Genomic DNA, 16,383 nt, shown 5'->3' on the forward strand with positions numbered 1-16,383 from the left:
TCGTAATTATCTCCGCCCCTTTCCACGTATGGGGAATTGGTGTCCCAGCGGCTATCGAGTTGCACAAAAAATGTACATAAGGGCCCCAGACTTCTAAGTCGTGTTTTAATAAATCGCCTGGGATCCTATCTGGTCCTGGCGCCTTCCCTGCTTTCATTGGAGGTATACGAGCAAAAATAAATATAGACACAGTGGAAGCTATATTTAGTAATGACTTGTCCAGCCGGACAGAGGTCCAATTTTTCTTTTGAAAGGAGCTCACACAAAGATACCATCAACAATTCTTCGAAGTAGGGCACAAGCCTGTACCCAAACGTATACAGATTGGCATGGTGAAGGAAAGAACAGGGTTTTTAGGCAAAAGCTGTAGATTTCTGTAAATTACACTATAACAGAAATTTAATTCAACACCATTACGAGCCTAACAAATGAGTTACACATTCACAGTATATGGTGTTTAAAAGATTCAACGGCGTTTCGATCCCATTATAAAATCAGAGGAATCATCATCAGGACAGAATGATGCCTAAATAGTACAAGCCACAGTAGCCTAAGGTACCGCGCAGAGGATGTAAGCCAGGTAAAATAGGGGACAGTGGAGTATCACGGTACTCCTACCATGACCACAGTAAAAGGGTGGGATTCGGGTGGCAAGTTAATGTGTGTGTTATTATTAGCTGGTCTTACTCTATCTAGTGGCTGCTTCAGCTGATTATTTGTGTTTGGACCCTCAGTTCCCCTCTTGTGCTCATCCCTTCCGTTTGTGTTTTTAGTCTCTGATGCTTTAGACTGGGTAATAGCGGGCATCTTGTCTCCGCTCCTGCCTAGATTTACTGGAGGGTCCTTTGATGACTCTTTATGCCCGTTGCCTAGCTTTGAGGATGCATGTGTTTGTTTGACGGGCTTGCGTATGCCTGATGCGACTTCTAGAATTTCCTTATTATTTGGTGGGTTTACTGGCCTATTGCCTATTGCCTTTTTATTCTTGCTCATATTTGTTTTTAGCCCTTCAGCAACTACAAAAGTATAAGTACAGTGCCCCACTTAACTGTTAATTATCGTAAGATCAAAGTCAAAAGGTTCTGATCACTACAGTGTAGCAAAAGCCAGGTACTTAGAAAAAATTCAATGAAGGTAGGGATTTGCTTTTAAGAGGCACTTTACTCACAGGTCACAAATCCCGGAAGGCGAGATGTAAAAAGGGTGGCCCAGTCCAGTCCCCCTCCGGCCCCGGACGGCCACAGACGGCCCACCCTTTGCCCGGGCTTTGCCCGCGTGCAGCCCGCGCGCGTCCCGCGATCGTCGCAAAAAGTATTGACCCAGATATGGCCAGCAACACAGAACGGTCCGTCGGCAATTTCAACAAGGTTTCAATTAGCATCAGTAGTTTGGCACAAAGGACTTTGAAGTTGGAAGATATTTGTTACTAGAAATATAGCTTCCCCTAAGTTGCTAGAAGCACAGAAATAAAAACATATTGTAACAGAAGTTCTCTATTATGGGTATTTATAAAGGCCACTGAATACATCTGCTTATATACAGGAATATGGATCACTTAAAACGCTCTGAAAAATAAATCTTAAAAATACATTAAAACACTGCCTATGTAAGGACAGCATTTTATTTACGTTCTTTGCCTTTCAAGAAAAATTTACAAAATATCACAAACCAAGCACATTTCTGAAAAATAGATTAAAACATTTCAGCTCGTTTAAATTTTTTTTCCTATTAAGGCAGATCATGTGAAACACACCACATTCAAATACCACAGCCTCACCTACAAGAACGGCGCTATCACTTTAAGCAGATAATAATCTGCTGGGTCAGCGATGCTTATCACAAAAATCTTTAAAAATATGTCTGAATCACAACTCGATCTGTTTCAATAAAGCAACAATGTAAGATAAAAAAGGCTATCCTGCAGTGCCCAATTAATTTGAGGTGACAACCCAACTTTTGGGGCCAATGTCACATAGCCTCGTTTTTGTACATTATTAAGACAGTGTCTGACAGTGGCACTAAGTTACTGCTAGTCACGCATGAGGGATGAATTTCGGTATACACTTGATTATTCGGCCGGGTCTTCACAGCAGAGCTGTCAGTTTATTGTTTCCACTATAATCAGGACTGGCTTTTGAGTCAGTCTTCATCAGCTATTGGCTCTTCTTGATCAGCCTCTTTACTATTGACTTGATACTTTGTCAATCACATCTTGGTTTAGCCCAGAGGGGCACTGCTCTCTCACCTGATGCTGTTGGCTGTCTGGGTGAATCCTGCTACCTCCAGTGAAGTGCTTGGATGGAGGTACATGAGGGACTACTGTACAACTACAGAAGGCCTATCAGCAACTCAATGTTCTTTAACATATATTACAATGACCTACGTGAAGACTGGGTGGTGCTGCTGATTATATCCCACCATAAGACATACACATACAGGTCCGCCAGTTCACCCAACAGCCATTTTTGTGAGAGCAATACACACCCAGAGACATTCTATAAAGCAAGCTCACAGGAAAGGCCACCAGGTTACTATTCAGTAGATCAGGGCTGTAGATCCCACTGCAGACAGTGTCTTCTGTTCCTTGAGCTTGGCTGTCTTGCTACTACACACCTGCGCCTCCATCTCATGCAGCCCTTATTATCTTGTGGGGTGTGCATTGTTCGTTTTGTTAACTGAAATCGCAGTTGCCTCTCGTCTCTCCTAATAAGGTTACACAAGCCCTCTTTTCTCCTGCTGTCCACTGTCACCTAAATCCTTTATAGTCTCCTTGCTTTGCTAGAGAGAAGTAAAACTTGCTGAATCAGCAGCCTGTCATTCGAGGCCAAGATTAAACCCCACACCTCCTTGGTTTAGAGACTGACCTCTTCCCCAGTTTGATGACCCTCATTAGACGCTCCCAGATTGCTCCATCTGGACCATTTCGGCACCATGCACCCCCTTGCTATACATGTTCTTCTGGTCTCCCATGAAAATGTTAATTGCTTCACAGCCTCTGCTTCTGGAGTTTCAGACATCCTATATGCTACTAGCCTTCCTAACTGCAGCGTTGTGTGCTGAGACACAACATTCCATTTATTCTACTTAGCGCAGCCTTCACAATAAGGGAGCAGCAAGTGCAGTAAAAGCTGGCCGAAAAATTAAGAGTGGCCTAGGACAGAGCTAATAAAATAGAGCATGACCCTTCCCATCTGGCACCAGCAGTAGGACGACGACCCTACCCTCTTGGAGTCAGACTTTCATATTGTACCTCCTACTTGCACTTGAAGCAAGTACGCAGAGCGCTGAAGGCTAACGCTAAAACTTTTATCTTTTGTCTGCCAGACCGTGTGTGTACACTTTGTTTTTAGAGATATTAAATTTGATTACTTTACTGACTATTTTATTTGCACATCGCACTTCTGTTGCTCCCCTCTCTTCCTCCCCACGCTGCTTCCCCATTCTGCCGCAGCAGTTTCCTGCCGACTGAGAGGAGGGACATAGCACCTCCACCTGCGACTGCACCTACTTCCGGCAGGGTTACAGTCTAGCTATCTACTTAAGCAGCATGCAGGGCCGGACACGCGCAGAGGGTGTACAAAGGCAAGCATGTCTGCGCCCGCTGCGTGCCTGGACCGCGCCCAGCGCCAGAGATGCAGCCCAGCGGTCCAACTTGACTGGACACCACCTCTCTATACAGGCAAGGAATTGCGGGCTCTAAACCACTTACCTGCTATTTGTTAAACAAGTGTGCATGTTTTGAACCATATAAATTGTTTATCAAGAAGCTGACTAACTGTTATACCTGCGGCTTCTCTCTAGTGTGAAGTTTAACCTCTTGCATGCGCCGCAAATTTTCACGCTGTGCGGGCAATTTACATAGTGGGCGGGATTCGAACAGCCGCCGGCCTTCGTGAGCACACGCCAATCGTGGCTCATGACGGCCAGGGGCTGTCATGAGCATGCAAGGGGTTAATAGCACGCACATTCCCCTCTAATACTTTACCTGCTCTGAAGGATACCACCAAACTCCTGCTAATACCTCCTGGAGCAATTATCAATGAACAGTCTAAACATAAATTGGATATTGCCGAGCTGATAGATGCCAAGAGGACCTGCCCTGCACTCACCTTACACACTCTGTCTCCTGTGAGCACTGGATTTGCTCAACAAGACCAGAACCCGGATCGAGGCGTCTCTGCGGTTCTGCACTCGACATAAGCAGTCCCTGACCGAAGGCCAGTTTAGCCCCACATTGGCTAATGTTGGGCCCTTGCACTCTGCACGCGACCGACCTAGTGCTGCTGGTGGTGCAATTTGAGTACCTACCTAGGCCATGGGGAACCTTGGTCCTAACCCCCAAAACTCTCACTTGTAAGTCGCCGACTTACTGTAACTACATACCTGTGAAACTGAAAATCATTTTTCTCCCATAGGAACCAATATTACGAGTTTTCACAATTTTTCTCCGATAGGAACGAATATTATGAGTTTTTGTTCCTAAAAGGTTCTGTTGAGTTGAACGTTTGTAAGAAAAAAAGTAAGTGTGCTTTAAATCAAGAACAGTCTTACTTACCTTGTATTGTGAGATCCCCGGTGTGGTATCTAGGCATATCATCCCGAGTAGTCGTCGTAATGCAAAAGTAGTCTAAAAAAAAGTATTCCAAAAGTAATTACTGTGAAATTTAAACTGCTTTTTGAACCAATACAAACCTGTAACGATCGTAAATCAATTCCCAATTGCACTTCTTGGAATGTTCTATGATTCAAAGTACATTTTACCTACCTGTGGCAAGCACTGCTTGCTTCTAAAAATAAAACACAAGTATACCTTTTTTTATACTTTTTTTTTTTAAAGAATATGTTTGTTTTTCAAATTCACAATTGTTAGGATCACATCTATAGTGTTATACATTGCAATGTTTATGGGAATAGAACAAACTTTGTAGCCATCACTCCTACTCCCATACCGTTGTCAAAGAAGCCACCTCCACCCTAGAGATCCCCCGTTCTTCAGGCTCTATATTCTGTATGGGTAGCATTGCTAGTGCCTCTTCCCTTATAACTAAGTCCTCTCTGTCGTTTTGCGCACCTTCCTTTCCGGAGTATGCTGGATCTTGTTCTCAAAGCTCCCTTTGGCCTCCCTCCATGTTGATAAGTCCTCTTCTGCATTTTCATCCACCCTGCACCCTTGTAGCCCGAGTTCTTCTGCTATCACCCATTCTTTCACATCTTTCTCTCATTTTTAGGTCTCGCCTGAGACAGCGCATGTGCTGCTCTGGAGAGACTTTTAGTAAGTGGGCATTAAAAAATACGACCACAGCTTTCTGTGTGGCCTCGAGTGTGCGGTTACACGCACATGCAAGAGCAGAGGCAGAGGCGCCATGTGGCTTACCTCTCTCGTCATGCGCTCAGCGCATCGCTCGCGGGCACCCTTAAACTTGCGCTTTCACTTTTGCCGCTGCGCGCCCACTCGCTCGGCCCTCTCCGTGTCAGTCTCTCTTGCCTAATTAACTTTCACTGCCGTGCTTAGCGCGCGTGTGCGCCCACAACTCCCAGGCTTGTTTTTTTCACTTTTTTCCGAGTGTTCCATCTCCCAAAAGATTATCTGACTGCTCCTTAACTCCGAACTGAATCTAACACTTCGGCATGATCGGCCTAAAGGGGGTGCATAGCTGCCAATGCACCCTATGTGCTGCCTCAAGCATACCTTGGGAAGGGGTTCCACCAGGCTTACTGCATGTTGTATTTAGTTTCAGGAATCCCCCAGGCCGGCCTGTTATCAACGTTGCCTCTGGTATCTGTTTAGTTTGGGCTGCCTTGTGGCGCATATCCTTATTCAGAGCCTCCACTAAGGGGCTTCTTTTGCACCTCATTGATTGTTCTCTTCGGGCACGGCTGCACCCAACCGCTGGCCCTGCTGTCTGAGCACTGTTTTCCCCCAGGGACAGCCATTCCTGTCAGTTATTATTGTAGCGTGACTGCACCATCCCTTTAGACCGGGTCAGAAGTGCTGAAGCTGGGCCTGGGGTCTCCATTGCTCGGTCCAGCCCCTAGTGTGACTGGGTAGTGGCCCACATATCGCCCCTAGTCTCATGTGTCTGATTCCTGAGGCCGGCCAGTCTCAGAGCTGCTGCTCTCAGCTGCTCACGGCTGCTGTCCCACCTACACTCTCGTCTGATTCCCCCCTGACCCACTCCTGTCTCAGTCAGGGTTGAGGAGGTGTCAAGATAATGACGTCAGAGGTCAAGGGTACAAGAGTCGAGCTCAGTAGCAGCCAGGCCACGCCCCCTACGAATTCATTCTTCACAGGTTTTGGTATTTATAGAACGATTATGGTTATTCATAGAATAATAGTGGTCCATATTCATCATTATTGTGGCTATTCTTTTTGGTAACATTCTGGCTAATACTGGCCCATCCTTTAAATAAAGTGGCTTTTGCTGGTGATATTCTTACTCTCTCTGGCATACCGGCATCTCATTTGTCATATATTTTAAGCATTCTAAGCAACATTCTGGCTAATAATGTCTGATTTTTTACATATTGTGAGCATTTTTTGAAACAATCAGGATATAAATAGATGGTCAATCCTTTACTAATTGTGAATGTATTTGACAGCCGTCTGGCTACTGCTGCCATATTGGTCACACTTTCTTAACCTGTTGTGGGTATTTTTCTTTTTACAGATTTTATGTTATGCCGGGCATAGATGTGGGTTATGTTTTACATATATTTCTAATTTTGTACAAAGGTCTTGCTGCTCCTGGTATATTCTGGTCCATCCTTCACTTATTGCAAACATTTAGCCATTATCTTGGACTATCACTAGCATAGCAGCGGTGATATGAAGGACATCCTTGAAATGAAGGATGTGATCAATGGCAGAATTACTCAATTCTTGCAGTAGAATACATAAATACTCGTGAAAATAGCAAGTCAATGTATGTGGACCAAAGGTGTATTTTACTAAAAGTGAAAAATAGTTATGTTGGAAAAACGACTTTTACTTTTTCATAAAAACTGCAAGCTTTTGTTTGGTGGTATTTGGTTTACTATCAGGTGCAATGCGTACATTTCCAGAAACTGTCAAGCTAAGGTTAAATGGGTAAAAAATCTGATATCCGTGTGGTAATTTATAAATCTGGAGGCATATTACTGATTTGGGCTTCTTGGTAGTAGAAGGGGCTCAATGCAACTTGCAACTGTTGTTATTTTGGTACTTGAGTGAATTACTTTACAATAACATTAGTACTACTGTCTGGGGCCTGAGCAGGTTGGAGTGGTGTAACCTGCCTGCTATCTTATCCTGTAAGTTTATAACATTTGTTTTGCTCTACTGTTTGTAGCTCGTGATTTTGGTATGTGCATAATGTTTGTTTTTTCACCATATCTCTTCCAGGTAGATTCTCCTCAAAATATATGACTGAGATTCTACTCAGAAGGAATTGGGTGTAAAAGAGAGGTAAAGCAGTTTCACGTACGTATTCTCTCTCTTCCACCTCTTTTCTCGGTTTGATTTCCCTTTACATCTTCAATTAATGCCCCCATACGCCTTCCCCTCACCCTCACTCCTCCTGCCCATTCATGGTAACTCAGTCTTTACTTCCGCCCACAAATTCCTACCTCGGCCCAGCCTTTCCTCTCTTGACCCATCTCGGCTTCCCTACAACCCCTAAGGTCTCTCTCGCCCCCACAGCCATAGATTCTTATCTCACCCACTTCAAAACTCTTAACTTCCCCGAAACTGCTCCACACTACCGGTTTATCCCTCACCCTGAAAATGTATTCTAACCCTCTTCCATCCCACACCCCGTTTCGCTGCCCTCCAATACTCATTTGTCTCCGACACCAACACTGAGTCCTATCTTGCCTCCACAGCCTTCAGTGGGTCCCCATATCACTTCCACGCCCCTGATACGCTCCTTCCCTCGTGCATTCATGCCCTCCTTTTACTACCCGCCCCATCCTCACCGTGATACTTCGCCTCCCACATTCCACGTCTCCTCCTTTACCACCTCACCACATCCTTCGTAGCCACGCACATTCCTTCCTTCACTCACCTTCACCCCCTTTACTCTTCATTCCTTGTTTCACCAGCCTGTTTAAAAGATAACATTTTTAACCAACATTGGCATAGCCAATAGGTCTCGCGTCTTTTAAACCAGTGACATCCACCTCTGACACCAGGTGTAGGAAAGGCGGTAGGTCCCAGAACACAAATTCTCTCGCGAAGGGGACGCGCTTCTGGACCAACCTCACTGCTCCTTCCCACACTACTGCAGTGTGTCTGATCAAGTAAGGACCTTCTCTTTGTCTCCCCGCCCCTCCATGCAGTAGTTGAGGCAGAGTTCTTTCTCTACTGTGGTCTGCTAGGAGGTCTTTTCCCCAATTATTCTAATCGGTCAGCCAGTGTGATGCAGCTGTGGCTGAGACACCATATAATGCAACTCCAAGTTTTTGAGTGCCAACCCCTCTTTCTCCACTGGCAGTTGCAGTGTCTCCCAGCTGACTTTGTTTCTGCTGTCCACCCAAACCACTTTTAATAGCAAGGAGTGAAGTTTTTTGAACACCGACCTCGTAATGTGTCTAGTGAGTGCTGCCTCTCAATAGGAATACTATTTTGGCCACTGCTATGCACCCCATGAGGGACAACGGGAGCGTATTCCAGAAAGAGACTGAGCTAGCCAGCCACTTCATCACCTGCTCTATGTTACGTTTCTTCAGTTTTTGTGCCGCATGGGTGATTATATTCCCCGTGTATCTAAATTGATATTTCTTCTATTGCAGGGGCATAGGGGGGAGCCTTATGGGGTCCTGATTCCGCAGGGCACCCAGGGGAAAGATCAGGGATTTGGTCATATTAATTCGTAGTCCGGAGACTTCCCTGAATGCCTCGAAGTGTTGCAGCAGGCATGGGAGTGAAACGGTCAGTGTCGTCAGATAAAATAAGGTATCATCTGCATACAAGGAAAGCAGGTGTGCTTAGTCCCCAATCCGTATCCCAAAGCAAGGCAAAATCTTGCTCACTGTTCTCAACTTCATGGATGGCATGCACAAGGCGCCTAAGGTTCATTGTTGTATTCTTGCCGTGTATGAATCCGCACTGGTCTGTGTGAATTGAACTACCCATCTACGGTTCCAGTCTTTGAGCCAAGGTCTTACATAGAATTTTCATGTCTAGGTTTAGCATTGTGATTGGGCGAGAAGAGGCCGAATCAGAAGGTTCCACACCCGGTTTTGGGATCATTGTTATGATACCACTACGAAAGGAGAGTGGGAGCGTCTTTTTTTTTTTTTTTAGTGCCTCCGCATTTACCTCTTGTAGACAACGGGCTGCCACTGTTGAAAATGCTGAAAACTCATGTGTAAATCAGTCACTGCCCGGATGGGAGGGATGTAATAGCAGATTGTATCTCGTCCACGGTCAGTGGGTCGTCTAGAACGTTTCTCCCTTCCTCACTTACTTGTGGGAGCTGCAGATCCCCCAAGTACTCATCTAGATCTTCTTGGGTCGGGTCTCCCAGATTAGTATAGGCCTTTTCAAGATGCCCCCTAAACACTGCTATCTTGTTCTGGGTGTGCGCCTCTGGTTCTTTGGGGTTTGAAAGGTATTGCACCTCCGTTTGAGGCGTTTCTTGCCTAAAGATCCATGCTAAAAGTCTTCCTGATTTATTCCATGCCGGTGGAGCAGCGGGCGATATGATGTTAGTGTGCATCTGTCTAACCAATCGTGGGTTCCATGACTTGTCTCAGTAATTCTGTTTCAGTGTCTTGCTGTTGCTTTCCCTCTTTTACCCCCCCTCGCAAGGCAGACAAATCACGTTCTTCCCAAGTAGTGTGTCCTGGAGAGTGCGTCGCACTCCACATGTGAGACTCTCACACCTTCCCACTCAGGACCGTTTTAAGGGCTTCCCATTCTACTGGGCGGCTTCCCGCTGTCATCCAATTTTGAGCAATGGAATCCTACAGGGTCTTCTTTCCCTACCTGGTCTTGCAGTATGTCTGGAGGAAGATCTTTTTTTATACTTTCATAATTGTTCTGGATTCAGTCTCTGAGCGTGTGCCATCAATCTTGATTGAGTAAATACAATAAATGCTTAACACACCCTCTGGATAAACCTAACTGCTTGCCCACACTACCCCAAAGAGAGCTGGTAGGACTCACCTAATTTAGCCTCTGAAATAGCTCTGGGGACTCCCTGAACTCTGTGCACACTATACCTTAATTTGGTATAGTATATACAGAGCCAGCTTCCAACACAAGGGTTGTTCCTTTGAAGGGCAGGGAGAACAATTGCGCTGTTAATATCTTTTACCCTACGACCTGTGCCCAACCTCTCTAGCTCCACCTTAGCCCAGCTAGTCAAAGTTCCACTATCTGTTTTTGTTGGGTTCTAGCACCTGTCCAGCAGAAAACTATGTTGACAGAATTGTGGGATTGGAAATGGGTTTGAGATACAACTCAAAAGGCCCTGTAAGACCGCTGAAACTCTAGTTATCACCTAAACCTTGATAGTAACTCTGTACAAGGGACGTGGGAATCTTTGCAGCATGTCTTAAACCCACCAGGCTATTTCATAATAAAGAGTGCTCATTCAATCGCTCTTGCGATATGTGCCAGAGTTTTTTTTTTAATAGATTTCTTAAACATCACCTAAGCTGGACTTTCAAAACCCCATCTCAGTCTCCAATCAAGGTAAGTCTCCAAACAGGGTTACTGAGGAGTTTAACTCCTAGATGAGGGGTTTACTTTCCAGCCTCCAATGCAAACGGATAAGAATATACATAAAAAAGGCAGGTCCTTCACCACACTGCCACTGCTTTTCTCAAGGGAAACTCGATTGAATGATAATCCAATGCAAAAGTGAGGGGAATATAATCTGCAAAGCTGAAGTATGAATCGAGGAGCTAGACTTAACATAGGAGGGTTCAAAAAGTCTTTAATGGTAGTGATATGCCAATGTTAAAGAAATATACAACTAAAAAATCTGGCATGGCTTTAGAAGCAATATTAACTGAAAATGCTTGGCTGCTAGCCGTGAAAAGACTTATGACTCAGTCTGGGTGATATGTAAAAAATCTTAATAATAATTGTTTATAAAACAACGGAAAATGTATGTTCCTGAACGTTTACTAGGTTGCAGGTCTGTGCTTTGTTTCCAACAATGTTGTTAGTGGTATGCTCACCTCCTAGTGGACGGCAGGGCAAAAAAAGGAAATTATGCCTCAAGTACGTGTCCGACATCTCCATGGCGTTTGTTTCATACTTTGACATATAGAACTACACGAATGGCTGAACTACTCCGATATGACATGTGCCAAATGAAAAGTGAAGCTCAAATAGGTGCTTCAGGCAAAAGCCCATAATCTCTTTAGAACACACAATGATTACGTCTCTACAAGGATTGATAGCCCATCCTGTGCTGTATTCTTAACCTCTTCTGGTGTTGTTTATTTTGCTTTTCAAGTAAAAAATAGCATTGCAATTCTAAAAATATAAAGTAAAAAATGTTTGTACTTACACACAACAAATAAGCCAGAGCTACAGGCTTTGCCCTGAAATTGTGATTCACTCTTGTACACGACCCTCGCTGTTCTTTCTATCATTGACAAACCCTTCTTTCTGTTCTATTTTCCCATCTGGATTAGTCTTTACTGTAGACATAGTAAAAGCGTTGAATAGATCTGCATCAACATTTGTTCGTTTTGAGAACGGGTGATTATGTTCTTGAATTATGGCACACCCATTGTGAATTGTGAATATTTTTACAAATCACATTCATTTCATTAATAGATCTATAACACTTTACCATTGGCTGTTTGGTTATCTTGTGGATTTGTTTTGGCTCCAAAGACGGCATCAAAATCCACACTAATAGGCGAAGAAGCGTTCTGAGAAGCTGAGTGATGAGGAAATCCTAGCAAAGAGAAACACAAAGTAAAAAGAAATAAACATTAAGCGGCCTTTAAAAAGTAACAGCCAGAAACGTTTCATTTAACGTGCGCAGGGTGAAAGTGAATGATCTGAGGGAAAAGCAGGCCTATGAAAGAGGCAAAAGATGTACAGAATATTGATCTATTTCACTAATAACTGACTAGTAAACAAACGTCCCCTCAACGTATACGCAATCTAAATCATTCTACATTCATAATATACTGCACATTTGTAGCTGTTCATTATTGAATTTCACGAACACAAGGAAAACATTAAATACTGGAATCTCTTGCCCTATATATGGGATCGCGAACGCTTTATCAAGAAGAGGAAAATGCCCTGTGTTATTAATTTTGCAACTTGACCCGATAAAAATGACCATACTGTGTTAGTCCACCATCCAGTTGGAAAGTACTACTTTTCAACTAAAGTTAAACATTTTGTTATCTAATATGGATGTGTCTCAATAGCAAATACCTCGAATGGACAATATGAGTATTGGGGGGAGGAGTTTTAGAATACATTCAAATTGTGCAGTGGGAATGTTACGAACTGCAATTAATCAAGCACCGCACATCATTCAGGTGTCAGTCGTCCAGGTGAGGAAACAACTGAGCCTCCTTGCGGCTGCATATGTGCAATTCTCACTAACAACATATTGTAAAAAAAAACTAGAGGCATCAGGCAGGAGTGAGCAAGACCAAATTGGAATATGGAAATTCATAGCCACCGTGCAGTGATCTTCCTTCCGTGCTAAGACGTGAGCCGGGAAATCTTTAACTTTCTATATGTTTGTTCCGAGGCATCAGGACCAGGATGCTTTGGAAAACAGTCTACAGAATTCCCTATCACACGAGTGGCAGTTACGAGACAGATCCTCCCTCTTGGTTGCCCCCCTGTCTTATTATACAAAACCAGCTATATGAATCAGGATTCTACTTTCTCATGAAATTCAAACATTGAAAGGACAGGCAGAAACAAACACTTGCTGCAACCCCTAAACCTTTACAACTTCTTGCATGTAGCTAGAAAGTTTAAAAAAACAAATAATCTACAGAGGGAACAATAGTCATTAAAATTTCACTACAGTTAGAGATAAATAAATTATAACTTTTGCAGCATGAATATTATATACTCAAATACTGTGCATAAACTGAAAATGAAGCACTTCCTCCATACAGGCCTACTAATGATTGTTGCATATACTTCCAAATTGCAATCTAATTGAATTATTTCAGCTGCCAAATACTCGTTTTATGAGTGCTAGATAATTTTACTCTACCTATAAGTAACAGAGAAGGCGTGTCTTTTAATAATATTTATATTGAAACGGCTAATATGTCCTTGCCTTGAAAAACAGTAACTACGTTCCACTGCCCAAACGTAAATATTGTGACTAAATTATTGCTTGAAAAATAACTGCAAAATACATATTCGCTCTGCACTGTTGAGGGCGTGTAATGAAAATTCAAAGAGTCTGAAAACAACTGTGCAAGGTCTAAAATTGAGACACCATTGAAAGAGCAAGGAACAAATTCAAGTTCCATAGAGGCATGCTGAAGAAAGCAGACATATGAGTATTTGTTCCTTCAGAATATACATCACAACTGTTAATTTAATTACGAGGCAACCAGAGAAAGGCCAAGAGAGATGACAAGTAACTTTTGACGTGACCGAGGTAAAACCTTTCTGGGTCAAAGATAAAAACAAACCTAAAGGATCGGAAAAACTGGCATGAAGAGAATCAACCTTTTCCCCAGCATACAAAGTCACAAAGCACCTTAAATTAACGTACTTAATGAAAAGATATAGAGCACCCAAAATCACATCTTCTACATCAGGAAGCAAATCACAGGCACTTAAAAGTGCTCCGCTCAATTTTCAAGAAACTTAGGATGATTCAGAAGCAGCACTCAGTAGTATTTTTTTGCTACTTGTATTCCAGAAATTATTGTAGAAGAAATGCAAGCAATCTGGATGGGATCACCTACTCGCAGAACTAAGAACATTTGAGCTCAAATATATAGTAAACATATGTGCAGTAATGAAACAACTTTAATGCCTTTGAATTATTATATGGCCATAGAGGAAGGGCTAATAAGTTCACATTGTAGAGAAGTCAAAAAACCGTTAAACAAATTTCCTTTACAATATTGAGTAAAGCATGTCACAGCAGTTATGTTAAAACATCTTTTCGTGCAATACATTATTGTTTTGTTAGTATGGCAAGTGTAAATTGTCATTAGTAATACTCAAGTACTCCTTTATCCATGTGTAACAGGCTCTATAAAAGTGTAAAACAATGCTGTACCTATATGTATATTGAAGAGACTCATTTTTTAAATACACTGCATGCAATGTAGCGGTGTAAGAAACAAACCCCCTAAAAACGTGACTAACCATCAGCAAATTTTTTTCCGTGCATTCTCTATCTGACCAGCAGACCAGATCAGGCGCAGTGACCTGGGAGACCGTGATGGGGTCTGACAGATCTACCACATACTGGAATCACTGCCTGCAGAGGCACTGATGGAGACCCCTTATGTGCTACCTGCATACGTGACTGGGAGGATGCAGGAAGCCAGCAGACCCAGCAGGTTGAGGACCATCAGGACTGGAATCCAAAATCCCTCCTAAAGCATCTGAATTTTATGCAGAACATCCCAGATCCACTGGGGAACAGGGAAAGCTAGTACGAATGCAGCGTCCAGTACTGCCTCTATGAAAAATATGCGATGCGTGGGCTCTAACTGAGACTTGAGCACACTTATGGAAAAGCCAAAGGTAGACATCAAGGATGCTGTTTCCTGCAGGTGGTCTAACACAGTCTTCGGCGAGTTGGCCTGAAGCAGTTTATAGACAAAGTACAGGAGCAAGGGGATCCTATACATCCAAAAATATGCTGCAGCCACTGTCATCAACTTGGTGGACACTCGAGATGCAGAAGTAAGGTCTAATGAAAGGAATGTGATCTGGTTGTGAGTGGACGCCTACTAGCCTACTACAAAAGTACCTCATGCGGGACTGCAGGATGGGTATGTGAAGAAACGCATCCTACAGGTCCATGGGAACCATTTACTTTGACTGCTAACAGAAACTGAGCCAGGGATAGCATCTTGAATTTCTTATTGCAGAAGAACAAATGAAAGATTATGAGGTCTAGGATAGCATTAAGAATGTATTCCCTCTAGGGAGCCAGTAAGTACAGTGAGCAGTACTCATGCCCAATTTCCTGCTTTGGAACCACCTCAGCTGTTCTTTCTTTTGCAGGGCTGCCACCTACTGATACAAGATCCAAAGAAAATCTTCTGACTGAACAGACTGTGGGTGGGGATTTGGGGAGGATCCTGCCCTTTCTACAATTTGGAGAATCCACTAATCTGGTGTTATGGTCTTCCATGCCTGTGGAAAGGGGAGGAATTAAAGTGGCTTTCCAGGTGGTGCTGGGGAAGAAGACAAGGAGGAGAGATGCTAGGCCTGGCGACCACTACCTTTGCCTCTGTATTAGCAGAGCAGCTGATTCAGTAGCTGAGAGGGTTGGCACTATCAGAAGTTAAATCCTCCTGAGAAATTTTGAAATTTCTGAAATTGCCTGTGATCCCTTGAAGGACACTGGAAGTTGCTCTCCCCCCTTGAATCTCTTCAGGGCAATGCCACTTTAAAGATAGGCTGTGTTGAAAGGCATATCCTTCAACGCTACTTGAACGGCATCCAAAAAGGCAATTGTTCTGAGCCAAGCATGCCTCCTCAATGCGACTGAGGAGCCCAGTGGTATAGCATCAGACTCTGGTGTCTAGGGGAGCCCTCTCTGCCACAGACTAAAACTGTCAAAATACTCCTTAAGAAGGTCATGCCAAGTTTGGAACAACTAGTACAGCCATGTCCCACAGAGCATGGATATGCCTCCCCAGAAGGGAAGAAGCATTGATGTAATGGAGTCAGGCTGCCTGCTGAGAAAATCTTTTTCCCAACCACCTCAAATTTCTCAGAGTCTCTATCATGTGGGCATGCCGTGAAGGCTTCATGATTCTGCTATGAGCAGGATGCCACCTGCATCCCCCAGCTTTAAAAAACAGAATGCATCAACAGGAAGGGTGGGTCACCCAGAGGTAGCTTATATATCTTTGTTACTAGGCGATTTACTCCAGGAGCTGAAGTGAGCTTTTCCCAAGCCTCTCTCACCGGTTCCAAGAGTGCTTTATTGAAGAAGTAGTAGAGGCTCAGCTAAGGATATGGAAGATTGAAAGACCTTGCTGAGAATATTTGCCCTGCACTCCACTGGAGGGAGAAGCAGTTCCAACACTTCAGCTGCTTTCCTTATGGAAACAAAAGGCCACTTATGGAGTGTCCTTCTGGCCGAAGGACACTCCATTTTGTCGGGGGAGTGGTCCTAATAGCAGCTTTTGACACATTTGATCACTTCAGGTTACTTAACCTCCTCGAACACCGCTCCGGATTTAAATGCA

General features: G+C 43.7%; 1 protein-coding gene across 10 annotated transcripts in view; it reads right to left on the minus strand.

The window, feature by feature from the left end:
• LOC147718545 (phosphatidylinositol-binding clathrin assembly protein-like) overlaps window positions 1-16,383 on the minus strand; it is an 882,838-nt gene that overhangs the window by 303,196 nt on the left and 563,259 nt on the right. For all 10 annotated transcript variants that reach the window (XM_086918490.1, XM_086918493.1, XM_086918491.1 and 7 more), the window contains exon 13: window positions 11,793-11,900. In XM_086918490.1, the coding sequence (XP_086774616.1) occupies window positions 11,793-11,900 (108 nt within the window). The remainder of the gene's footprint in view (window positions 1-11,792; window positions 11,901-16,383) is intronic.

Source organism: Lissotriton vulgaris, chromosome 4_1 (assembly GCF_964263255.1).
Source record: "Lissotriton vulgaris chromosome 4_1, aLisVul1.2, whole genome shotgun sequence".
Classification (NCBI taxonomy): Eukaryota; Metazoa; Chordata; class Amphibia; order Caudata; family Salamandridae; genus Lissotriton; species Lissotriton vulgaris.